This window comes from Tauraco erythrolophus, chromosome 2 (genome assembly GCF_009769465.1).
Source record: "Tauraco erythrolophus isolate bTauEry1 chromosome 2, bTauEry1.pri, whole genome shotgun sequence".
In the NCBI taxonomy this organism is placed as follows: Eukaryota; Metazoa; Chordata; class Aves; order Musophagiformes; family Musophagidae; genus Tauraco; species Tauraco erythrolophus.
Window position 1 is genome coordinate 10,903,621 of NC_141466.1, and position 26,143 is coordinate 10,929,763.

The 26,143-nt window shown below is 40.2% G+C and overlaps 1 protein-coding gene across 1 annotated transcript in view; it reads left to right on the plus strand.

The window, feature by feature from the left end:
• Nucleotides 1–839: 839 nt before the first annotated feature.
• Nucleotides 840–26,143, plus strand: part of ECHDC1 (ethylmalonyl-CoA decarboxylase 1) — a 38,408-nt gene continuing 13,104 nt past the window's right edge. The window contains exons 1-5 of the mRNA XM_086632090.1: nt 840–858; nt 5,386–5,607; nt 11,922–12,064; nt 17,047–17,099; nt 19,324–19,404. Of these exons, the coding sequence (XP_086488216.1) occupies nt 840–858; nt 5,386–5,607; nt 11,922–12,064; nt 17,047–17,099; nt 19,324–19,404 (518 nt within the window). The remainder of the gene's footprint in view (nt 859–5,385; nt 5,608–11,921; nt 12,065–17,046; nt 17,100–19,323; nt 19,405–26,143) is intronic.

Here is a 26,143-nt window from a genome sequence, read left to right on the forward strand (position 1 = left end):
GTGTGGAGATGCCATATAGGAGGTGCATTTTCCTTCTTGGGGAGGCAGAATTTCCCAAGCATTGTTTAGTGTCTGTATTTGTAAGTTATGTTTTGTTAGAAGGTTTTCTGCTGCCAATCCATTAGCATGCTTAAGATCTGCTTGCTGCTTTCTTCCAGCTGGAGAGGTGACTATCCTCAGCTTGTTTCAGCTGGTAATTATTAGAGTGGGAAGAACCTGCTAGGTAAGGTGTTTAGCCTAACTCACGCATCACTGAAGGAAAGGAGAGAGATGCCTAAGTGGATGAGGTAGATGGAGGGTTCTGTAACCTTCAGGTGAGGGGTGGTGACAAGCAGCTGGCAACAGCAGCCTGTTGAGCCAGTGCTGGGAAGGAGCTCTGCAGGTGAGACATCTCTCCTACACCTTTCTTGTATCCGAAGGCAGGGTCCAGTGACTTCTCTTCACTACGAGACCCCTGCTTTTGTCTTGATTTGCATCCAGACTGGCCCCCTTTGATATTGCTGTTTCTGAATTCCTTCTCTCTGTCCATTACTAGAATTTATTTTTTATCCTCCTGCCTGCCCCCACCAAACACCCACCAGCCCACTGTCCTAGGTCAGTTGGTTTTAATGATTTTCATCCGGTTTTAACTTACTCTTTTTTTTTTGGTACAGATGGGCTATTTTCATGCTTTGGTTGCATTTCTCCTTCATTCTCTGCTCTTTAATCTGCTTTCACGTTATAGTCAGTTGTGCCAGTCCTCAGCATTGGGTCACCTCTTGCTTTCCATTCATTAGTCAGTCACTGCAAGAACCCAGTGAAGCACCCAACAGTCACGGTCACTGCTCTTGTACAGATGAATGCCTTCTACAGTCACTGGTGAGACACTCACACAGAGCTGAGCTGTGAATCATCTCGTCATCGTCTTCAGATCACATCTGTCCCTTTCTCCATGCCCTCTCTTTGCACTTCTGTGCCTGTTGCTGAAACTGCAGCTGCTGAACGCCTTTGTCAAGTCAAGTTCTCCTGTGCCTCTTGACCCATCAGCTGCCTTTGATGCCTTTGGCAGTGTCACAAAAGTGCCTTTCTAATTTTTTTTCTATTGTGTCATTTGAACATTTTCTTCTCCCTGAGATTTCTTTTGTGGATTGTGGATGTTGGATCTCTTTATTTCTGCAACACTTTATCTCAGGATACCTGCATCCAAACCCAGAAATTCAGCTGATGTGTTTTTGCAGGTGACTCACAAATCTGAATCTGCACATCACGCCTGTCACTTCCTGCCCGGTGTGAAAGGGCACACTTATTTCCCTGATGTTTTGAAAACACATCCCTGCCTCTTTTCTCCCCGTTTTCTTTTTCCCTGACCTGTGTCAATTATTCAGGCACTATCTTTAAATTGGAATTATCCCAGCTCATGCATTTTAACTTGCTGGTTGTTTCTGTGTAGCTGCTGTGTAGTGCTGTGTTTGTTTGTGCATGCAGCTCGAATGCTCATTTGGGCTCCCAGCATCCAGTTCTCTGGTTTGTCTTAGTTCTTCTGTTCATCCAGGAAGCTGCTACCTACATCCCTTACCCATTTTTTGGTCATATCTTTATGCTCTCTGGCAATTGCAGCTGACAATAGAGCCCGAGGCTGCTCTTTGATATCACCCGTTTTAAGAGAAAAACGGGTTGCAGCAGAGTAATGGTGCATGGCAAGGGCGAGTATGCTTGTCTGAGAGTTGGGGTTTAGTAGTCTCCCAAAGAATCTGTTCAGTTAGAGAGGGAATATTGGTGCTATATTTTCCTTTTTTTTTTTTTAATTAACATCATGAGCTGAATTTTAAGTAGGCAGTTACCAGAGGCTTTCAGAAGGCTTCTGACACATACATTGTATGTGAGTGTCTGCATGTAGATACATACATTGCTCTTGCATAATATGTATTGTTCCTTTGATACTGAAGTGTTGACATTGGATACATGTTTATATTAACCCACAGTCTGCTATCCCGCAGGCAAGGGTGTTAGAAAATCACTGGAGTGCCAAACGGGATTGAAACTGTTGTTTTATGTGAGAGGTACAATGGCTGGTTATGGATATAACTGTGGAACGAACAACTATTGATATCCATACTATCGGCTTACCTCTTAGTTGTCACCAGTGATATGCAAAGCTGTAGCACTTCTTAAAACATTTGAAAGATGTTAATTGCCCATGCTGTTCATATTCCTGTACTGTCAGAATTTTTTTTCATTGTAAAAACTATGCATAAACTGTGTGTGCTACGGATGTTAATGAGTATAGCATATCTGACTTTTTAAAATTAGAGTAAGACTTCACTTCGTTAAGTGTCTCTAAATAGATATAATTGTATTAAACTGAAAATCTGAAAATTTTAGTATAATGAACATCTCTCAGCTTGTCCGACAACATTCTGCGGGTTACTGCAGCATCTCTCTCGTGCACTGCTTTCACTTAGCACTACAAAAAAATCAATCTCACGCATGCCATGGATTGAGAGTGCTCCGTACTGATTGAAATTTTGAATGTTGTTTGTCAGAGATCAGCAGAAATCCCTTTAGTCTGAGCAAGCTGTAGCTTAAACATCACGCTTTCCTGAGTGGTTAGCTTTCACAGACTGAGCTGTTAAAATAATCTTATTTTTTAATAAAAAAGTACTGGCTACTGACCGGTACTGTAAGAGATGGTTTTAAGGAAAATAATTCAATGATAATACCTTGCATGAGTCATTAATCATGAGTCATGATCAGCAGGCAGTGATGTCCAATTTGTTTTCTAATCCCGCGCTTGCTGCTGCTCTTTATTACCATAGTGATAATATTAAAGAGCTGCTAATGCATATAACCACGCAGCTGAAAATGACAGACTCTTTTTTTTGGTGGAATAAAATTTCCATATCTTAAGTTTGTTTTGCTCTGTACATTTTTTGACATGCGAAATCTAGGTAGTATAAAAGTGATCAAACAAGTATAATTTGCCAGGGAGTTAGGTTAACAGAACAGACTTTTTTTTTGCTTTGCTTTCAAGCTAATTATCATGGCTTCCTAGAGAATTAAATCTAGTCTATTTTCTTATGAGGATTGGAGAGGCTTTGTATTCATTAAAAATTGGGAGGTAATTGTTCAAGCTACACTCTGCAATGAGAGCCTGCACTATCCATGTTTTTAATATTTGTTCTGAGCAAAAACTGGTAGCTGGATGGCAAGTTTTATTGCATGAATGTATGTCAGGGAATGACTACTGATGTTTTAGAGAAAATGGAAGGCTGTTTCTCTTCTGAGAGTCTGAATATAAAAAGAATCATTTAGCTGAGAAATGAGCTTTGGAAACCTATTTTCAGTCTTAAATAAAATTTTACCAAGAGAACCCATTTTAAAGCTCTGAAAGGTGGCGGCTGAAATGTTGTAGATAAAATGTGCGTAAACGGAGAGTGTTGAGGTGAAGCAGCAGTTGGGTGATGTTATTTATGAAGTAATGGATCTGGTTTTCAGTCAGATTTTTAGCTTGATTGAATTTTTATTAGTTTTACTAGTTTACACTTGATTGTAGAAAAGTCGATCACGACAGATTAAGACCTTGAATTTAACAAGGAACTCGGAAGACACATCGAAGTGTCTCACCAAATGTTAAAAAATGATCCCTTTACCTACTTCAGTGTATATGACCCTTACAATACACAGATACATATAGGCCTTACTAGTTTCTTTGTGCTGAACTTGTGAGATAGTGCTGTATTGATGGATGTGGTGTGGTAGGACGGGTATGAATCTACTGGCATAGGCGGCTCTCTTTGAAATTGGTACGATGCGTACTCCTTGGCATCCCGTAATGTGGTTGCTGTGCAGACTCCTCCTCCACTTCCATGAGGATTATACCTGCCCCAACAGAAGCATTTTCCACCGTAGTGTGGGATGGTACAGCTAGGGACAAGATAAGTGTACACCTGACAGGATTGTTCACTTCTTTCATTATAAACTAATTGTGTGTGGGTTTTTTAATGAGTGTTTGCTTGTTCATGTGTATATAAGGTTCTAAAAATTTTAGTCTGTAGACTAGAAGGTGCCCTGAACAGAGCATTAAATATAGCTGTCACCAGATTCTGCCTCTGTTAATGTGTTTGTGTTCTGAGTTCACCTTAGAAAAACTTTCCAAGAGCTTCTTGTGAGTTTTGGAAGACTCTTGTTTCTGCCAAACAGGATTAAGAAACAAAGGTGGTCTTTTCCCAGTTCTCAAAAAAGAATGTCTACCATGTCTTCTGAACTTTTTACATCCATTAAAAAGGAGGTTGGGGCTAAACTAGGACTAGTCTAGCAAATTGCAAGATTTTAATATAACAAATCTTTTTCTGTGTCTGAGTGGCCTCTAAGATAACCGATTTCTCAGATCAGCAGTCTCTGGTTCAGACTTTACCCTATTTCTTTTAACTCACTTGTCAGCCACTTTCTCCAGTAGACCCTTTTCCAAAGTAAGTAAAATAAAGCAGAGCTGCAGCTCAGGAATAATATTTGATAATGACTTCCTTGTTATTTCCTGGTATACAGGCATAGATTGCAGAGTGGAAATAGTGGAGGAGTAAGTTACGGGTGTATTAGTACGTAGAAATAGACTAAGATTATTGTGTAGCTGTATAAAAGGCAAGTGTGATGCTGTATATATAATACTGTTGTGTACTTTTCCTCCTTTGGGCTATTGCCCAGGTTCTGGTGCTCTGTGTCCAAGTGAGATCAACTCAAAATTGAACAAGAGCTACTGGAATGACTGGGAAAAGCATATAGCTAACAGAGGCTAGAGAGTCTAACTGGTGTTAAGACGGAGTGTGATAAATGTGTTAATGGAATTAGGTGACAGGGAAGGAACCTCAATATGGGAACGGTTTTTGGTTCTTAATTTTTGTGTTCCTCACAAAAGGTCTTGAGGTGTAATAGTTGTTTACAGAAGTACAGGAGATCCTGAAAACATCCAGATCCTGAAAAGTAGGGATTTTGATAGGATTTCTCCTCCAACACAGGTGTAGGTGGGTGTTTTTGGTGGAGGGGGGAGGATTTAGAAGACCCGTACAGAGTAAGTTGGTCTAATAGAGCATGAAAGTGTCTTACTACAGTTCTTGAGACTCTTTTGATATTCTGCACCCGAATACTTTTGGGTAATTTTTAGAAGAAAACATTTTAAAATATGCAAATTTCTGGTTTAACTACTAAAATCATTTCGTAAAACTATTAACTTTGTGGGAGTAGGTTCAAACCAAGAATTTTGCAAATACTGTCTGCAGTGGTTTCTGTAGACTTCTGTGATTGCATCGCCTTTGTCTTAGTTTCTGCTGTCCTGCTTCCCTCTGTCAGACGACTGAGGTGGAAATTTACTGATTTTTAAATTTCACACACACCTTCTTTGTTTATTTCCAGAAATGGCAGCTTCTCTGTGGAAGCACTTACTTAAGACTACAAAGAAGAAGATACTGCAACAGAGAAGGGCGTCACTTTATGTCGGTGCTCATGGTTATGAGGAAGAACTGATAAAGAAGAAACTTCAGCAGTTTACTGGTGGATCCATCAACCTCTCCAAAGAAGACAATGGCATTGGAATACTTACTTTGAACAACCAAAAACTGATGAATGCCTTTACAGGTATTAATTAGTTGATGGGGTTGCTGTTTTTTTTTTTTCTCCAATTACTCCATTTAGCATTTTACCTAAACAAAATGACAACCTATGCCTTACCATTCCTTAGTTAAAAGAAAAATGTGTAAATTTTATTCAGATGTGCATCAAATGCCCACTGTTCTGCATAGTAGCTTTGCCATAAATGTAATGAAGATGAGAGAAATTCTCAAGGACACAGGGACTTTCTAGTAGAACATGCCTCTCCCCCTTTTCTTTTTTTTTGGTCAGCCCATTTCTGCTACTGTGCTCGTTCTTGTATCTTGTTTTATTTGGTCTCTATTGCTTTGGAAAATGTATAGGGTATTTTTATGGGGGTAGGAAGATACCATCTTTGTTTTGTAGGTGGTGTAGAAAGAGTGAGTTTACTTCTTTGTTCTTTACCTAAAGGCTTCCCTGTAACTTAAGATTCTATGATTTGGTCTTTTCATCACCAAACTGGCTTCCATTTCTTCTTCATTTGCCTTATATCTTAAATACCAGTGACTGGTTAATGAAAGATCAAATGAGCTGCGTATTCTCAGCTGTTGCAGATCAGGAATCTTCTTAATATGCTTTCACACTGGGCAATGCTTGGCTATCAAAACCAAGTGCTCTGTTTGATTGATGTTATATTATGAGAGGCTTTTGATTTCCAAGATAGGTATATTTGTTGTCTCTCCTTAGCTGTCTAGAATGTTCCAGTTTATGCTGTTCTCCTCAGACATAAGTGGCACAGGTTCAGGGTCTGCATCTGCCTGAGCTGGAGCTGTGCAAAAGCCTTTACTGTAAGAATGCCTTTATCTCTTAATGTCGTGGTTTTAGGCTGATCCAGCAACTAAAACTCACACAGTCTCTCCTTCTCCAGTAAAGTAGAGAGGAGAGAAAAAAAAACCAAAGGGACTGAGGGTTGAGACAAGAACAGAGGGAGCACCCACCAACCATGGTCCTGGGCAAAACAGGCAAAGCTTTTCTCAAAGCAAAACAGTTTATTAATGATTACTTAGAAGGACAAAGGGAAACAAAAACCGATTACTCGAGAGGACAGAAAGAAACAAAACCAGATCTTAAAACCGACACCTTCCCCCCCCCTTTCCTTTTCCTCCCGGCTCTACCTCCTCCCCCCAGCAGCACAGGGGCAGGGACTGGGGGAGTGCAGGTCAGTTCATTCCGTGCTGTTACTGCTGCTTCTTTCTTAAAGGAGAAGGAGTCCTTACACCCTTTTCCCCTGCTCCAATGGATCCCCTACCCACAAGGAAAAATCCACAAACTTCTCCAGCGTGAGTCCAGCCCACTGGAAACAATCCTTCCCCACAGATTGCTCCGGTGTGGGCTTTACCACAGTCTCGGGTACTTAGGGAGCTGTAGCCACTCGCTCCGGCGTGGGTCGTCACGCAGACTCCAGATGCCTCTCTGCCTTGTTGTGCGTCCCAACACGACCATCCTCAGGCTCAGGCATCTTCTCCCCACGGGCTGCGAGTGGGTCGCTGCTCCACTGAGGCCGTCCTGGTTGCAGGGGGGCTGCCTGCTATCTCACCATCAGCCGCAGGGGAAACTCGGCTCCGGCACCTCCTCCCGCTCCATCCTCACTGACCTGCTGTCGATGCAGCTGTTTCTCTCAGATCTCAGTCCTCTCCAGGTGAACTCAGCCCAGTGGGCACCCTGGGAGTGGGGTGCCCCTGAATTCCCCAGCTGGCTCCGCCGCCGCCATTCTCCGTGGGCGGCGCTGGCCCGACGCAGGCAGCTGCCCGGCCGGGAGCCAGGGAGCGGGGGCAGTGCCCTCCTCCCTTCTCTGCTCGATCCTGGGCAAAGCACCTTTTCCAGTTCCCTTGTCCTGACTTAAATAGGGCAATTCGCTGAGGCGCCCTATTGGCTCAACCCCGAGGGGGATGGCAGTCTGATCTGGTGGCCAGAACTAAGCCTAACCCGGTTCCAAAAACGGGGAGGTCGCAGGGAGCAAAACCCCTCTCCTGCCACCAGAACCACCCCCTCCCCACATCAAACCATGACACTTAATATTTTGAAATGGATACATTTGTGCCATCTTGTTAATTTCTTTTTTGCTGTTCTATTTTCCTGCCCAGTACTCACTGTTCCTTTGCTGTCAGCAAATATGTTTGCAACCCACTAGCAAAGCATAGAGCTGTTTATGTGTAAAATGTCAATCTACTCCTTCCGCTAATGATTGTTAGCTGAAAGGAAGAGAATTTAACAACAGAATAGTGGCAATGCACCTAGATGTGTCTGCAGTTTCTCTTTTGTTTCTCTTTAGAAAGCTGATGTATAAAAACATTACCTAACTGGAGAAGTTGTAGCTGAAAGATGTTAGTATGGAGATTGTCCTTCTGAATGCCTCTCTGTCAGCATACATGGAATTGTAGAATGGTTTGGGTTGGAAGGGACCTCGAAGATTATCTAGTTCCAATCCCCCTGCCATGGGCAGGGACACCCTCCACTATGCTAGGCTGCATTATGTTGTTTCCTCTTTTTTTACAGATGATTTTTTTATTTTTACTCAAAGTAGAGTAGTGCAAGATACAGCTTGTAGACTGTGTGGTTTTAGCTTATTTGTTGTGGAGGTTGAAAGGGGCATGAGAAATGAGATGTAATAGCAAGAGGATGAAGGACGGATAAAGCCCAGTCTGCTATGGAGATCAGATGTAATACAAGTGAAATTGCTTAAACTAAACTTTCATAGAATCTTACAGCTATGTTCTCTGTTTTCTAGGTGCTTGGCAGAAGGGGCTCAGAACTGATTTGTTGAAGTGCTGAGCAGTTGCAACGGCTGTTTAGGCCACTGGTAGCTGTGCTTTGACTATACAAAGTGCTATATAATGTTAATATACTGAAATCCTATCACACATCTCAAGTTGAGCACCCAGAATTAGCAGATATTTTCTCTCTGGCTCAGTTAGTGGTCTGTAAAATAATCTCTTCTCTCCTTATAGGACTACTGTGAAGATAAATTATTAGTGTATGTGAATCATGCTCTAGTAGCAAAAAGGAGCTACAAAAACCTGTGAGGAAATTAATAGTTCTGTCTTTGTTGCAGACTCTGATTAGCATATAGCAAATGAGCCATGGGATCAGACAGTTCTGTTTTATGGGAGTGTGTAGAGCCCTGTAGAGAGCAGTACTCCGTTTTGCTAGGTAATAGCCACAAAAATTTACTCTGGAAAATGTTAACTGTGGCCGTTCAAGAGATTACTGCTTTTTTTCTACTGTGCACCTCTTCCACCTCTGTTAGAGACTTTTGCTGTTATAGGAGGGAGACTAGAAGCAAAATCGTGCTGACCTCTTGGCCACTGCAGTGGATGGTATGGTGTATTAATTTATACTGCTCTTCATTTTATTTTAACATTACTGTCTGTAAACTGTGGTTGCTGAAGAACTAGCAAGCACTTGATCCTTTTCCTTCTGTTGTGTATCAAGTAATACCTTTCAAGAGAAGTATGAAAAGAGATGAGATACACAACCCCTGAATTGCCCCAGCATGATGTGGTTGACTTCATCAGCCAGAGCTTGCAGATTCCCTGCCTCAAATAAATTCTGTTGATTCTGCTTCTCAGAGCTTCTGGATAGTGGCAGATGTGAATTTATATATACATGTACGCTTCCTTTAGAAAGCTGCAAAACATCATTAAACTGTTGAGAGAAATCCTATTTGCCAGACGTTTACTTTACACAGCAGCTTTTTATCTCGGAGGAATTACGTTTATTCTAAGCTTGAGCAACTCATGGAAGCAAAAGCAGAACAAAATTGCTGGCAAATTGCTAATGGGCAATGTGGAGGTTGTTATGCCTTTTTTCTCTTCTTAATTGGAATCTGATAGCCACCTGTTTGAAATGGTCTCTTTGGAAACAAATGCTAATAATGTCAGTTTAAGCCTGGTGGAACCAATTTCAGCAGCCTAACCTCTTGCTGAACTAAAGTTGAACTTAATTTAGAAGAGAAGGAAGCCAGCCTGCAGAAATTAGATAATAATGGTGATAATTTTATTTTCTAGAAATGGCTTTAAAGTGTTTATTCTCAGATTATAATTAAGATGCAAACAAATTATTATTCCAAGTAGATACAGTTCTGTGAAGAGCGCAAACTTACTGATATCAAATACTGAAGGACTAAGACTGGCAGAATGAGATTTGCTTTAGTATTGTGTCCTCATCATTATATCAAACATCATGGATTATATCTGTTGGTAAAGTAATAGTTTATTGTTGTTGGTAATGAAAGGGATCCTCTCCCAGGAGGACAGGACAAGCTCTGCCAGTGTCTCTTGTTCCCTGCCGTTGCATGTAACTGGCTCATATCGTTCCTTTTTGTAAACTCCATTTTTCAGTTAACTAAGTTTTTGGCTTGTAATACTTTGTGGAAAGACTCTTTAGTACCTCACTGCTTTCCTATTAAAAGCACCACCAACAGCGGTTGTGGTGTATCTTGACTCTGACATGGCTTGGATGCCAGCCTATGTACTTGGCAAAAATACAAAAACTGGAATCCGTGGGGTTGATGCACACCTATTTAAACAGCAGCATTTGCAGAAAAGTCATTGTTGAGTGTACTGTCAGTCTGGGAAAGCATTTCAATCGAAGACCCACAAAAAAATCTCTTCTAGGCCTAGTTCTGCTAGGGATGGGATGACTGGGATGAGGGAATAGAGGGTGAACTCTGAAATTGTCAGATGACCTAAAATTGGGAGATCTTGCAAGAAAATTACTATTTGGAGCAGAGGGGTGGAATTCAAAGGGATCTTGATTAACTGGTACAAAGAGCTCCAGATCAACAAGGTGAAATTCAGTGAAAGCAAATGGAATGTGCAACACACGAAAAGAATTAGTAAATTATAAATATAGAAGGGAAAGGAACCGGTATAAGTGCTGGGATTTGTTAGAGAATCATAGTCTGGACCTGATAGTGGAAAAAAAATGAATCAATGTCATTCTGGTATGTAATATGTAATGTCCACTGAAGTATTGCCCTCCTCAGGAACATTGTCAAAATGTGCTATTTCAGTGGCTGAGACCAAGCCTAAGGTGGAACTGCTTGGGTTAGAATTCATTCTCGACCTGGTGCTGGGAAGCTTACTTTGTAAGGAACTGCAAGGAAAAGAAGCAAGAAGGGGGGGTGGGGGTGGGGAACACACAAAACCAGATAACTCCCACGTGAGGATGGCTCCTAACAGGCAATTTCAGAACAGGACGAGTTCTGTGCATGCAGGCATAGGGCCAAAATAACGACACTCTTGGCAGAAAAGGAAAGAGTCCTTGAGGGTATTAATCTAAAGCACATTTCTATCTGAAGAAGGTAGGTCTGCCCATCTAAATTCTTGTCAAAGGAGAATAAAGCTGAGAGTATCATCAGCCTGTATGTAGGCTGCTTTCTGAGATTAGTTTCTGTAAATGTTTTCTCTTGAGAATATAACTGAACAAGAGTTGCAGGCATTCAGAGAGGAAAAGCTTTAAATTAATGCTGGGTAAGCTCGGTTGGTGTGAAAGATGCTGCAGTCTAGGCCAAGATCTAGAAACAGGAGCTTGTAGAGTTCCACATCAGGAAGGGTACTTACGTGAACATACAAGAATACTATGTCTAAGCTAGAAGTAGAAGGCTATTACTGCACAATCCATACATTTGGAGCCTAGGATATATTTTGTAAAGAGAGCCTTTCTAGAAGGGTACCAGGGAGGGAATCAAAGATGTTTTAGAATCATCTTTTTTTTTTTTTTTTTTTTTAAAGATAAAAGGCACTTCACTTCTGTTTTCAAATTTATTTTCTTTCGGATGAACACTTCTAAATGTCTTTGGCCTCCAACTTAGTTTGCTCTTCATCCTTTTTTTTTTTAGGAATCTTTATTAACATAGACCGGTCGTACCTGGAACCCAATTTGCACATGATTCTTTTCTGTTCTCTGCCAGCTCTTTGGGCAGGGTGAAGTGACAGTAGCATCAGAATTACTAGATGGACAGGTCTGGATAGATACATGTAAGTTCATGTGTCCTGAATGCATGCAAACAAGAATAAATCAGGTAGAGTTTATGCTTTCCCCCTTGCATTTTTAATTTTTTTTTTTTTCTGTGTAGCACAAATTGCAGAATAACCTTCAGAATTTCAGGAAGCACACCTTTGAGGGGAAAAAACATATGTCAGTGCTTGTGTGTGGGTTTTAAAGTGATGCTTTGTGTTGTGTTTTTAAGCCAATCATTTATTAATGATAGCTTGGTTTTGGTGATGAAAAATGAAATGTAAACCATAATGGTGATATAAATTCCTGTTAAAAAATTTGCTGCTTCTCTCTTGTGACAGGTACTATGATGCTAGAACTCCAGGAGAGGGTAACTGAACTGGAAAACTGGAAGGATGGCAAAGGCCTTATCATCTATGGTGCAGGAAACACCTTTTGCTCAGGATCTGATTTGAATGCTGTCAAAGCAATATCCAACTCCCAGGCAAGTAGTGATACCAATTAAGTTTTGAAGAAAAATCAGCTTTCTGATATTCTGAAATCCCTTTCAGACAGAGATGTGGTGCTATGCCTCTGCTGTGTTTGACATGTAAGTCACAGAATAGAGCTTTTAATGGTTAAAAAAATGCTGGCAGATCCTTTAAGCCATGGCTTAAGTGTTACTGTAATTGATTCATAACTCTGAATTCCTGCATTGCATGTTCTTTTTAGCTCTTTCTTCTAAAAATATCTTTTCAGTTTTTCAGAGCAGTATATGCTGAATTTACACATCAAATAACCTGTGCTTCAGTAGTTTGACCTTTAAAAGCATATACAAGTAATCATTTCTCATATATTATAAAGTGAAAACCAAATGTAAGCAGCAAATGCAACCAAATGTAATAGTATGGCTGCTATTACAGAAAGGTTTGAATTTTGTCAAAACTGTGCTTGGACCTGTATAAAATGGGAAAACAGATGCAATTGTTGTGCTGTAGAGCTTTGACATTGAGCTTGTAGTCCAGTCAGGTGAGTCGTGTGTAACTATGGGGTTTTATGGTAGTTTTTCACTTTTACCACCCTCTCTTGACAACTTTCACCTGTGCTGCAATTCTTTTTATGGGTTAATACCTGATTCTTGGCACTGCATGAGATAGGACTTTGTCAATGACAGGGGAAGAAGGCCTTCCTGTGCTGCTCTTATGTCCTGGCTTGCAGCTATGGTAACTGGCATCCTGGTGTTTTTTTTGTGGCCACTCCAAGTTTCAGAATTTAACTGCACAAATTAAACATTTAATTGAACGTTCCAGTAAGAACACCAACTCAAAAATGGATTAATCTGGTATTTGTCTTCAGTGAGGATTTATTTCTGTTGATTAAACTAAATTTCATAAAAAAAAAACCCACAATGTCTTAAATATTTCTGGCTTGATAAAATAAATAGGACCGTCCAGTTTTCAAAAGATACAAGAGACTTTGTTTCCTTCGTGGAACACCATGAGAAGAATGCTTATCTTAATATAGAGACACCACGCTTTATAGATATAAATTTTTGGGGGGGAGTTTTCATTTGGGTGCTTTATAAGCACTGGTCATTTTAAAAAACATAGATGTATCTGTTTTTGGGGTTTAGTTGATGTTGTTTTAATATGAAATTTTCAGCTTATTTTATCATTATAGCAACAGAAAAGGAGCTGAAAACAAATATGGGCCAATTCTTTTCTTATCTGCAGTCTAGACTTTCTTTTGGAGATTTGCATTCAGTAATTCTCTGGTTCTGCTTCCATACACTTTGACATTTAGTATTCTGTGTATATGTTTATACAAATTACTTGGAGCCACTGCAGTGGTAGAGAGGACTCCTGTAAGGATTAAGGTCCATAACAGATCTACTGGGCAGAAATCAATGCACAGGTATTAATTATAACTTTATTGAAAATTCTCTGCAAAGAATCTAGATCTCAGGCAAGTACTGAAATGTAAGTCTAAGAGTCACCAGAAATGCTCCAAGAATGGTTAAACATGGTTGCTTTCTATTTCCTTGAGAGAGTTCAAACTATTTATCCTGAACCGAGAGTTTCTTTATAATAGCCAACTCCTAAACCGTCTGTTTGGTGTGATTTAATAGCCTTTATTAAATAATACTTTAACAGAATAAGGAATAGCATTTATTGTTCTTTAGTCTTGCAGAACTCTGCTCGCTAACTCATTGCAGATGAAAGTTTTGTCTGGTTTCAGGTTAAAAGAGCATTAGGTTAAGTTTTCTGTTCACAGGCATCCCTAAGACAAAAAAAAAAAAGTGAATAGCTTCATGCCTGAACCAGTATGTTTTTCCTTTATTTTTTTTGCAAGGCTGCTTTAGCCCATAGCTTTTAGTAAGTACAGAAAACACTTTTCTCTTATGCGACCAGTTGATTGAGGGAAGATTGTATTTTTCATAGTCTATGATACATTTTGTCTTTCCCTGTGGTGTAGGAAAAGCAAAATAATAGCCAAGAATGCTGAAGGATTTTCGTGCCCCCTAGTGGCTCCTCCTCCTCCTCTTCATCCTCCTCCTCCTCCTCTTCATCCTCCTCCTCCTCCTCTTCATCCTCCTCCTCCTCCTCCTCCTCCTCCTCCTCCTCCTCCTCTTCATCCTCCTCCTCCTCCTCCTCATCCTCCTCCTCCTCCTCCTCCTCCTCCTCCTCTTCATCCTCCTCCTCCTCCTCCTCTTCATCCTCCTCCTCCTCCTCCTCTTCATCCTCCTCCTCCTCCTCCTCTTCATCCTCCTCCTCCCACGTTCAGTTGTTCCTAACCCTAAAACAAACCTGGGTCTCTTGCCTGCTCTTCTTTGGTGAGTTCTAACATGTGTGGCCAAATCACAGATGAAAAATTAATAGTGAAATTAAAAAGAAATAATAATAATAATTTTTCTTTCTGTCCTTGTAAGTCCTGTTCCTAAGAACAATAACCGCATTCAGGAGTGAGACTTGCAAAGCTGGCTAGCTGAAAGCAGGAGAGATTCTTGAAGGAACAGCTGAGAGGAAAGAGGCATGAAGGAGAATTTAACTTTCCTTGGTCCCTGTCTAGAAGCCCTAGTATAGAGGTTCCCAAGTGGTAAGCTGTGGAGGGAGGACTTTCAAGCAGTTGGAGATGGTCTGGAAATACTGTTGTGTCTCTAGTGAAAGTGAACTCTAAGCTCTTGCAGCAAAAAGAGCCAGCGGTACCGTTTTCTACTTTATGAAGGTGACTTTCTTCTCTGCCTCCTCTAGCCCCACCACAAACTATTAATCCCTTTCTTCCATATGTAGCGCATGCTGTATTTTACCTCCCTTTCTGCTCATTAGTTTTCTTCTTACTCCAAGGACAGCATTAGAGCTGAAAATGTGATTATTCCACTGGACTCCAGTGAACATCTCTCTTACTCAGATAAAATACTCTGACTAGTAGCCTTATTTTTCATATCAGGCAGCTTTGAAGGTTATGATGACCAGGAGTCACGTACCTGTGATTTATTTCCAGAGTGTTTTCTGTGCAGGCATTTTTTCCATGTGATACACAGTAATCTCTCCACCACCTGAGAATACGAAGACCTTTCTTTTTGTCCGCTCAGTTGTAACTGCATTTGTTTATCAAGCTGTTCTGTTCTGGCATTAATATTTACCATTTTAGATTTCGATACAAATTGAGATGGCCAGTTTGAATGCAAGGACTCTGCTGTGATGAAGTGGAAAAATTACTTTCTCTGAAGACCTTTTTTGCAGCTTGATCCTGATGGTTGTAGTATGGGAATTGTGCCAGTCCATGTCCAAGAACTGGTACCTTGTATGTTTGTGTGGGTTTTGAACTTAACTCTTCAGACAGCTATCACAGAGGATTTGATTGTTCTTTAATTTGGATTGGAAATATTGCCACTGGTCTTAATGCCTGTAGGAGGTGGCTACAGTGATAAATAAAAGCCTTTTTGTAAATTAATGTGCTGAAATTTTCAAACATGCCTTTAATGTAATGAAACTGAATTCACTGGTTCCCGTGTAACGATTGTCATGGCCCTTTTTATCTGCCAGAGATTTGTCCCTAAACACCATAATGCTGATTGGTGTTGGGCAGAGTAGGTTTTGGGGGCATATGAATAAATGGACAATAAATCAACTGAAGTTGACCTACTGTTATTTCAAGGTCCTATTCCAAGATGTACTGAAGATTTACTGCGTATCTTTTCTTTCTGTGAGATATGAGTCAGAAGCTTTTAATTAAGGCAGGTTCTTGAACTTGCCAACCGTTGTAAAACTGCATTTTAAAAATGAGTAAATGCCAGTAGAGAGATGTTTGTTTGTTCTTTTTCTTCCTGCCACTTGTTTGGGGCTTTTTTGGCGTGGTGTTTGGGGTTTTTTCTTTAAGACATTCTGAAATTTTTACCTATTGATTTTTTTAATTCTGTGGTGCCCAAACATATTTTTTTTTAATATCTGGATTAAATGGCACGTGTAGTTCAGTGTGTGATGTTCAGTAGGTATATCAATATGATCATACTGGGATATTTAGCCCAGTCATTTGTTGAGTTCCTGGTCAATACTGGATGTCTGAGAAAGAGTATAAGAACAGGGGAGGTAGGTAGATAATGATTTTGCTTCAAAATATTCTTTTAGTCCCTAGCAATTTGTGTCTAAGACTTCTAGAGCTAGAGGTGTTACTTTGTATTTAATAACCTTTTGTTGATTTTCCTGTGGTGAGTTTATCTAGCTGTTCCTGAATTCATGTAGTCTTCTAGAGGTTGCAATGCCCTGCTGCATTGTGATAAATAAAAGCCTTTTTGTAAATTAACATGCTGAAATTTTTAAACATGCCTTTAATGTAAGTTTAACTACACGTTGTAGGAAAAATATTTGGTTTGAACCTATCAGCAACTGATTTAATTTGAAGTCCCTTAGCTCTTTCACTGAAAGAGAAGGAAACAATTGTTCTCTATTCACTATTGTTTGCAAGCTGATGTAAAACATAAAGGAGGAGAGAGATAAGAAGTATCTTCTTTCTGGTTTGGGATTTTTTTTTTGACTGAAATACTTTTTGCCCAAACAATAAAAAAAAAAGTGTAGTTGGTAAATTGTGTCTTGTCTAAAACTTTATGGATTTGGAACAGTAAAAAGTATGCACTGCTCGATGTTCTTGTACAGACTTTTAAAACTCAGCATTATGGATGTTTAACTGGGAGTGAGAACAGGAAAGGATGTAAAATTTCATATCATAGAAATTCAGTATTGCAGTTACTTTAACAGTGGCTTAATCTGAACTGAAATTCATATAAATTAATTGAGTTCTGATTTATTTTTTTTAACCTGATTTATACTAGGTTTTCTATTTGTGCATAGTGAAGTTCGGCTGGAATTCAGGCAATATTAATCAAAGAGAAAAAACCCAGCTAGAGTAAATACAATTATACTCCTGTCTGCTCCATCTGTGTGTTTAATTGCTTCACATTAGGATTTTTTAATATCCTTTTCTTTATAGGATGGGATGAATATGTGCATGTTTATGCAAAACACCTTAACCAGACTTATGAGGTAATACATTTTATTTACTCTTCTTTATGAAGTAATTATAAGGATTAGAATATGTTTTGGCTAACTCTTTAACAAGATGTTTAAAGTTAAATACATAGTTTTAAGTATGTAATTTTGAATCCCAGACCTTGTATTCGCATATGTTAATCAGGTAAGTATTTATGGATTTAAATTAGACCTTGACATTTTGCAAGTATTAGACTTTTCAGAGATTGGAACAGAAAAGAACCATGTAGGCTTACACATGGAGGGCGAGGAGATAACCTGGAGTTAAGGAAACCTAGGCCTTCAAAGTTTCTGAAGCTGACTTCTATAACTCAGTGGAAATCGGTAGCTCTTAAAAAACAAGCAGGGCCAGCTTATGCAGCCTACGCAGGTAAAGCTTATTGAATGCATTTATTTAATCTTCCTGTTTCATAAGAGGAATGCATTCAGTTCTGCCATCTGGTATTTCTGAAAAACAGTTTTTCCTTTCCTTTAGATTTAGCTTCCCTTAAGAAATCACATTTCTATTAAATCCATGTGTGGTAGCGTTCGGTCTTTTTTTTCTGCTCAGAGCTCTTTGAAGATAAATATTCTTTGTTTTCAAATAATCTATATGAGAAAGTGTTATGAGTTAACACCATTCTGTAGAACTGCCCAGGACATTGGAGTCTTAGTACTGTAAGGAATCCTCAGGATTGGAATTACAATCCATTTGTGTAAGTTGGTCTCCATGTAATCAAAATTGATGGGGCAAAGCAAAGAGGAGAGGAAGATGTATGAAGATCAAGCCCTCACCTCAGGTGTCTTTACTTAGGGTATATTGAAGCTATGGTTCAGACAGAGCACTAACTGCTGTTTGGGGACATTTGTTGTAGATGGGATCAGTCTCCCTCAGAGGGAGCTGAGGCTGACTGTGATCCTGAAGGAGGAGCCTCAAATGGATCAGAGTGTAGATGTAAGGGGACTTGGATCATCGGGGTGATCTTATAGCAGCCTTCCAGTACCTAAAGGGGGCCTACAGGAAAGCTGGATAGGGACTTTTTATAAGGGCGTGTAGTGATAGGACAAGGGGCAATGGATTTAAACTGAAAGAGGGCAGATTTCGATTAGATATAAGGAAGACATTTTTTTACATTGAGGGTGGTGAGGCACTGGAACAGGTTGCCCAGAGAAGTTGTGGATGCCCCATCCCTGGAAGTGTTCAAGGCCAGGTTGGATGAGGCTTTGGGCAGCCTGGTGAAGTGGAGGATTTCTCTGCCCATGTCAGGGGGCTTGGAACTAGATGATCTTTGAGGTCCCTTCCAACCCTAACCATTCTATGATTCTGTGTCTTCTGGTTTTCCATAGACCATAGGAAAAATCAGGTTACCCTCTTCCAGTGGGTCCACTCCTGCAGTGTATTGCATGAAGTGTTCTGCAGCTTATAAGTGAACTTGGGCCATAAGTAATTGTTGGTGCTTCTGTTAAAGTAGAAGTAAAACCAAACGTGTGATCATGATTGGGAAGCTGACTTCTGAATGTGGTTTCAAAACTGCTCAATGAGTTTAAATATCTCTTTGGAGTAAAAGATGAAACAGCTATATCAGCATGCAAAGTCTAGGACTAACCAGTTGTCTTTGTTTCTTAGGGAACTTGTCTTATCCTAAGTCAGTCGTTATTCATTAATATTCATTTCACAATGGCAGTGGGGAAAGATGTTTTCCCTACATAGTCTCATACTCTTCCTTCCCTCTGTCCTTTGAATTACTATGAACATGATTACATACCTTGAGCATGATTAAATACAACACCATCAAAGGTAACAGATTGTTGCCATCCTCAAAGGATGGTTTTGTTCCCCAAAAAAAAAAAAAAAAAAAGTTTGTTGATGACTGAGATAGTAGCATTCTGAAGAAGCTGCTGAAGATATCATGCTGAATCTCAGTATTTTCAGATAGCTGAGATGCAGTTCTTCATGTCCCTTTCTACTGCTTTCTGCAGTGTACTGGCTTAGTGCAGGGTCTTGTGTCACTGTCCTGTCACTCCTTTTTGCAGATAGTCTTTTTAGGTGTAATGTGTAACGTGTTTTTCATAACATAGTGCATAAGTCGAACTGGTGTTGTACTACTTACCCACAAAGATGTAGTTTGAGTGGGAACAGTATGCTTATCTGTTAGCAGAGAGATGGTTTGCTTGAATCATTTCATAATTTCTAGAAGACTAAAAGCATGAATTTTGGTTGTAAAACTCTTTTGTGTAGATTGCCTTTGATCAGTGTTGCACTAGTCCAAGGGAAAGCTGTTGGAGGAGGAGCAGAACTTACCACGGCGTGTGATTTCAGGTAAGATCAACAATTTGAGTAGACGTCATGTTGGGTCAGTGATTTAATGACTGTACCTATGAAATGTGGGAAGCTTGAGGTACCACTTTTACCAGGAGTCAGATCCCTGAATTCCAAGGCAAGGAACTGGGCTTTGTCAGTAGACTTCGCAGGAAAAAAGGCTGGGTTTCCTGATAGTACAGAGGAAAGGTTATTTACTGTCAGGTTATACAGTTTGAATCACTGTGTAAAACAAGAGCAGTGAGGCACTTTAGCAACTGTGTCATAGACCAAGTGGCTCTAACTTCTCACCCCTGAGGGAGAAGTAGAACTGCAAAACTGTATATCCTCTTATGTCTCTTTATGTGGCTGTCATAAGTAAAAATAAATAAAATTCTCCAGTAGTCTGGTATTTTGTGTTCTGGGTTTATTATTTGTAACATAACTTTGTGCTGTAGAGTTTTGGAAATGAGTTTGAGATGCAGAGGAAAGCAAATGAGGTTCTGTCCCTGTTTGTTTTTTTTTTTCCTGTGCAGGTGCAGGGATTTGCCATCATGAAACAACTTGAGAAAAACCGAGGGCTATAATTAAAGAAGCTAAATGCAGAACAGGAACTGGAAGAAACTAAAATAATAAAATGTCACTTGATTTAAACAGTTGCTAATGTGCACACAGCCTACAGATATAACAGGTTAAGCACTGTGCACAGCCTCTCTGAAAATGAAGTGAAGTTTTTACCTAAGAGGAGGAAATGTGCTCTTTAAGAGGGCCTCAGCGCCTGAAGTGGGAAATGAATTGTCCAGAAAAAGCTGAAAGTACTTATTTTCAAAAGTAACACTAAGCAAGGTAAACTAGAGTATTCCAGTGCTGCTCCAGGTATCAGGAACAGGCTTTGGATAGAGGAGATGGTATCTGCATTGTCTGAGCCACTCGGAAGTAATCCTCCTTTGCTTCAAAACTAGATGGGGCCAGATCTTTCTTGATGTCTACACAGCACCTGGTGAGCTGGAACTTCAGCTCTGACCATGGCCTCTGAGTGCAGGCCGTGTTAGAAATGCCTGTTAAACGTGCAGAGAGGTACAGAGTTTGACAACTGCACTGCTGACAGGACAGTGCACCTGGGAGACTTAGACCTTTCTGATTCTGTGAGTCCAGTGACAGAAAGTGAATCCTGTTATCCCTAAATAGGAGTTTACGGAATGTGAGCATGATTAAATGGAAATCTTTTGGCTTTCTAAAATATGTAGTCTCTACTTTTACTCCAGCTATGTTGTTTGACATACTGTGTAATTATAGTCATTGTCAAGTAGGTCTTATTTGCATGAATTGAACAGCTGCAATTCCTCTGATGTGCTGCCATAATTTTCATAATAACTACAGCTGTTGATCCATCTTCCATTACTTTCTAACACACCCCTCCAGTGCAACTAAATAATAGCAATTCAGGAGCAGCAAATGGGATTTAATTAATAACAGCAACAAGATATGGAAACATACTCTGCGCTGCTATTGCTCTTGAATTTGACAATTTTCATACTGGGGAGACAAAATCCATTTTTGTTTTTGAGGGCTATGAGCAGATATTAGCAGAACAGGTATTCTGTCTTGAGTCACTAGATGCCAAAAGAGGAACTTGACAGCAGAGGTTTGTTTTCTTCCTTGAGTAAATGGTTTGGATATTTCTAAAAATATTTTTGTTTGTTTGAAGAACAGAGTGAGGGAGTTGTGACTGCTTTTAATTCTAAATTGTCAAATCCGCTTCTATTTTTCACAGTAATCATGTAAACCACCGAAGTGCTTGATATTGACTTGAAATATCTTCTAATTTTTATCTTTATTGGTTTGTACTACATTAACTATACTGGTTTTGTTGAAGTGATTCACTTGAAACAAAATGGCTTATGTACCTTCTCTGAAATGTGCTCTGACAGCATGATGCACATCTCTACTGAAGTGTGTGAACAGATCCAATTTTAAAATAGCTGAGGTGGTTTGAGATATTACTGATGTATTCTTCCAGTGTCAGTTCTTGTGGCTAATTATCTCTTACTCTGTTTTAAGCCAGCTCATTTAAAATTGGATTAGGGAGGGCTTGCATGAACTCTGGCACATTTATTGCAAGTATAAGGGCAGTGATGAAAAGTGAAAGCATCTTAGGTCACTCTACCTTTGATCTGGAGGAAGAGGTCTCCTCAAAGCATCTTCTTCAATCTTAGCTACTTTATGGATTGTTGCAGTATAATTCTCTGTAAGAGCAACATCCTTAGGAAGAATATAAACATGTGATTGGAAAAAAAATTAAAAATTGTCCAGACAAGTGCAAGGTAATTAAAATCCTTTCAGACTTTTTCTCATAGAAAAATTGGGAAGATAAGTCTTCTGACACTGTAATTATTTCTCTCAATTATTTCTGTAAAACTGAGTAATGTAAAATCATGCAGGCATGAAACTCGTTTGGACAGCTGAGATTTTTAGTATAGTTTCAAGAAACCTAGACTTTTTTCAGTGTGTCACCGTTGAATATTCTCTCTGAGTCTGTGAAGATTGCTCATGGGTTCTGCTGCCCAGTGTCAGTGTATGTTGCAGTTCTGCCTGACATTGCAGCTGTTTCAGTGAAATGCACAAATGACAGCGATGTTGGATTCAGTGATGCAATTTTACAAATAATCAAAATGAAGTACCTGTTCCGAGTTCCCTCTATGCAGAAATTTGAAGCGTTATCTTGTACTTGCGCAATGCATGAAGTTAAGGAGAACTGATTTGGCAGGGTTGGTTAAGGAATTTGCACAATAATTGTAGTGGATTTTTAGACAATAAGCAAACAGTTAGATATGGAGAGGAGACAGTTTGGTGATGAATCTGTTTGTGCAATTAGTAGATCACAATAATCTCAGTACAGTAGCTGCAGTGGGCACTACCAGCCAGTAGCTAGAGTAACTAACTTTGAATTCTGAACTCTCTTGTCTTCTGTTTCACATTGGTGCCTTTGACAAATCTCATTGGGACAGTGTCTGTGTAGGTCTTTTAGACAAGTCTATAACTTTGACAATGTGGTCCTACATTGCTTGGTGAATGGACTCCCATTCTATCTGGGTGCTTCTGAAAAATACAGTCTCTTCCTCCTCCCCCACTTTTTCCTCTCTAATGCTATTGCAGTCGAAATAGAGATGTGCCACTGGCATGCAAGCCCCATTTGAAAGGTGGTGTCTCAAGGCAGAGGATGAGAGTGCCAGGATGGGAAGATACCCATTTCTTTTACCATTGACATCAAAATGGGCTCATAGGTAGAGACACCAGTATTCTCCTTTTCTTTTCTGTAAATTAAATTAATCAGGTGTAATTGATGTTGTACAGTTAAATCACAAAGGGCCAATTTCACTGCTCTTGTTAGTGCTGAGCAGTATCCTACTTTGTAAAAAGTACCATTGATTTAAAGAGGTGTTTACTTTCTGCGCAGAATTGTCTATATCTGTAGGAATGGCAGAATCAGCTTTTAATAAGGGAAGAAGCTTATGCTAATAATACTGCATTGATATCAAATTGGCCCTGCTGCATTTTAATTGGATATTTTCTGTATTTTCATGAAATACATAGGCATGCTTGTTATTATGTTTTAAGGTGTTAGGTGTGTTCCATAAAACAATAAGAGGTACAATTAAACGCACTGCTATTGAATAGCTTTTGTGACGTGTATTCTAGTGACGACTTGTGTTAATTTACTTTCACAAGCATGTGTTTAGTGCATTAAATATAATTTATATGAAATGAAAGGAACAGAAGAGAATATAACCAGTCCACAGATGTAGGCCCACTGTGGCCGACCATTCAGTTGTAGGCACTCATCCTCTCGTTAGGTTACAGGTAATTTGTTGCTCCTTTAAAAAAGAGGGGAGGGGGAAACCTGTAAAGATGTTGGTATTCTACAGCAACGTTTTCCGATAATAGGTTTTGGAATATCAGAGTACAGCACACTAGCTTCTTTGGAAGTACTTTGATGTATGCAAGCATTTTGGCTTTCAGTTTTATCAGGAGGAGTTTTTAGGTGCAGGATGCTGCTATTTGAAATAAGAGTGCCTCAGTACATAGTAGGTCTTTTCACGATGCAGAGCATGATGCGAACGTAACGGGATGGGGCTCACATATTCATGAGTTCTTGCAAAGTCCAGGCTTACGAAGCACTTTTCATCAGATGGGTCTCCATAATATCACTGTGCATTGTTAGGAGTAGAATGAGTAGCCAAATCTGAGAGTGGGTTCTCACAGTTTCAGGTGCCTGCTGTATGCCCTAGATCACTTTTTTTTTTTAGTTATATAAAATTTTCTTCTCTCTTGTGCATATATGTGTAGGTAAAACCTCTTTCAAATCTGTTGGCAATTTTAGAATTCCATTGCAGTCATGCTTCACTTCACATTTTTAGAGCCCTGGGAGGTTTGTTAGTACTGTTTTCTGATGAATTTTCAGAGAGACGGATTATGGTTTTTAATGTTCATGTTGCCTGCCTTTAAGAAGGCTGTTCTTATTTTTGACCTGGCACACTTGACATCTGGTTAAATAATTGCAGCACTGCTAGAAATGGACTTGAGAGCTTGTATTTTGGGGTTTGTATTTACGGACTGATAGTGGGGTTTCTTTGATTACTAGTTTTCATTCGGGTTTGAATTTTGTGTGTTTACAATCTTCCAGGCAGAGGATTTTTTTTTTTACATAGTCTACAGTTAAAATTTACCACTGTTGGATTTTACTGGAAATGTAAATAACAGCAAGAAAGCATGAATTTGAGTTCAAGTTTTCTTTCTGAGATTGTCTTTTTGTAGGGATTTACTTCATTCCAAGTTGTTTTTTATCTTTGAGAGGCAAAACCATCTTATCCTGGACGAATGAGGTTTTTGTTATCTATCATAGAATCATAGAATGGTTTGGGTTGGAAGGGACCTTAAAGATCATCTAGTTCCAACCCCCCTGCCATGGGCAGAGAAATGCTCCACTACACCAGGTTGCCCAAAGCCTCATCTAACCTGGCCTTGAACACTTCCAGGGATGGGACAATAAGTGTCTACATTTTAGACCACTTCCACCATGCAATCTTACGTCCTTTCTGTTGAACAATCCTGTTTGCAGCCGTTTCGCTGCTGCACAGTAATAATAAACAGAGATAGCCCAGATAATGGGAAACTTAAATAAGACAGATTTTAGAGAACACAGAGCTGGACCCATGCTGGGACACCAGACTGTCAGTGCACTGTAGGGAAGCATTTGAGGTTCAAGGAGAATTAGTTTTGGAAGAGTACAAATGCACTGGAATTGTCAATTATGCTTGCATCTGTGAAGTGACTAATCCCCAGTTTAGATAAACTGCATGCAGGTATTTGAGTTTGACACTCCACTGCTGATCTTCACTACCAAAATAATCTTTTTTTTAAAAAAAAAATATGTTCTCATAGCTCCACAGGTCGGTTAATATGAAGTCTGAGAAGCACTTACGTATTCCAGTCTGCTGATTCTGAGGTGGGATTATGTTGAGCTGTGATTTCATGAGAAGGACAGACAGCCTGAACAGCTCACCTTGATGTGGGAGAAGGATGTCCCTGCTGCCCATTCCCAGCTCACTGCTTACCTCTGGTTTGCCAAGCACCAGTGAAGATCATAGAATCGTTTAGGTTGGAGAAGACCTTTAAGATCATCAAGTCCAACTGTTAACCTAACACTAACACATCCACCATTAAATCATGTCCCTAAGCACCACATCTAATGTCTTTTAAATGCCTATGGGGATGGTGACTCAGCCACTTCCCTGGATAGCCTGCATCAATGCTTGACAACCCTTTTGGTGAAGAATTTTTTCCTAATATCGAATCTAAACCTCCCTTGGTGCAAGTTGAGGCCATTTCCTCTTGTTCTGTTGCTTGTTACTTGGGAGACGAGACCAATGCCCACCTTGCTGCAACTTCCTTTCAGCTAGTTGTGGAGAGCAATAAGGTCTCCCCTCAGCCTTGTTTTCTCCAGGCTAAACAAGTCCAGTTCCCTCAGCTGCTCCTCATAAGACTTGTGTTCCAGACCCTTCACCAGCTTTGTTGCCCTTTGGACACGCTCCTGCACCTCAATGTCTTTCTTGTACTAGGGGGCCCAGAACTGAACAGAGCATTCGAGGTGCAGCCTCACCAGTGCTGAATACAGGGGGACAATCACTTCCCTAGCCCTCCTGACCATGCTATTTCTGATACAAGCCAGGATGCTATTGGCCATCTTGGCCACCTGGGCACACTGCTGGCTCATATTCAGCTGGCTGTTGACCAACCCCTGCAGGTTCTTTTCTGCCAGGCAGCTTTCCACTTGGGCAGCCACTCTTGCCCAAGCCTGTAGCATTGCATGGGGTGGTTGTGACCCAAGTGCAGGACCCAGCACTTGGCCTTGTTGAACCTCATGTAGCTGGCCTTGGCCCATTGATCCAGCCCATCCAGATCCCTCTGCAGAGCCTTCCTATGCTCAAGCAGATCAACACTCCCACCCATCTTGGTGGTGTCTGCAAACTTACTGAGGGTGCACTTTATCCCCTCGTCCAGATCGTTGATAAAGATATTAAATGGAACTGGCCCCAGTACTGAGCCCTGGGGAACACCATTTATGACTGGCTGCCAACTGGATTTAACTCCATTCACCACAACTCTTTGGGCCTGGCCATCCAGCCAGTTTTTTACGCAGTGAAGAACATGCTCGTCCAAGCCGTGAGCAGCCAGTTTGTCCAGGAGAATGCTGTAGGAA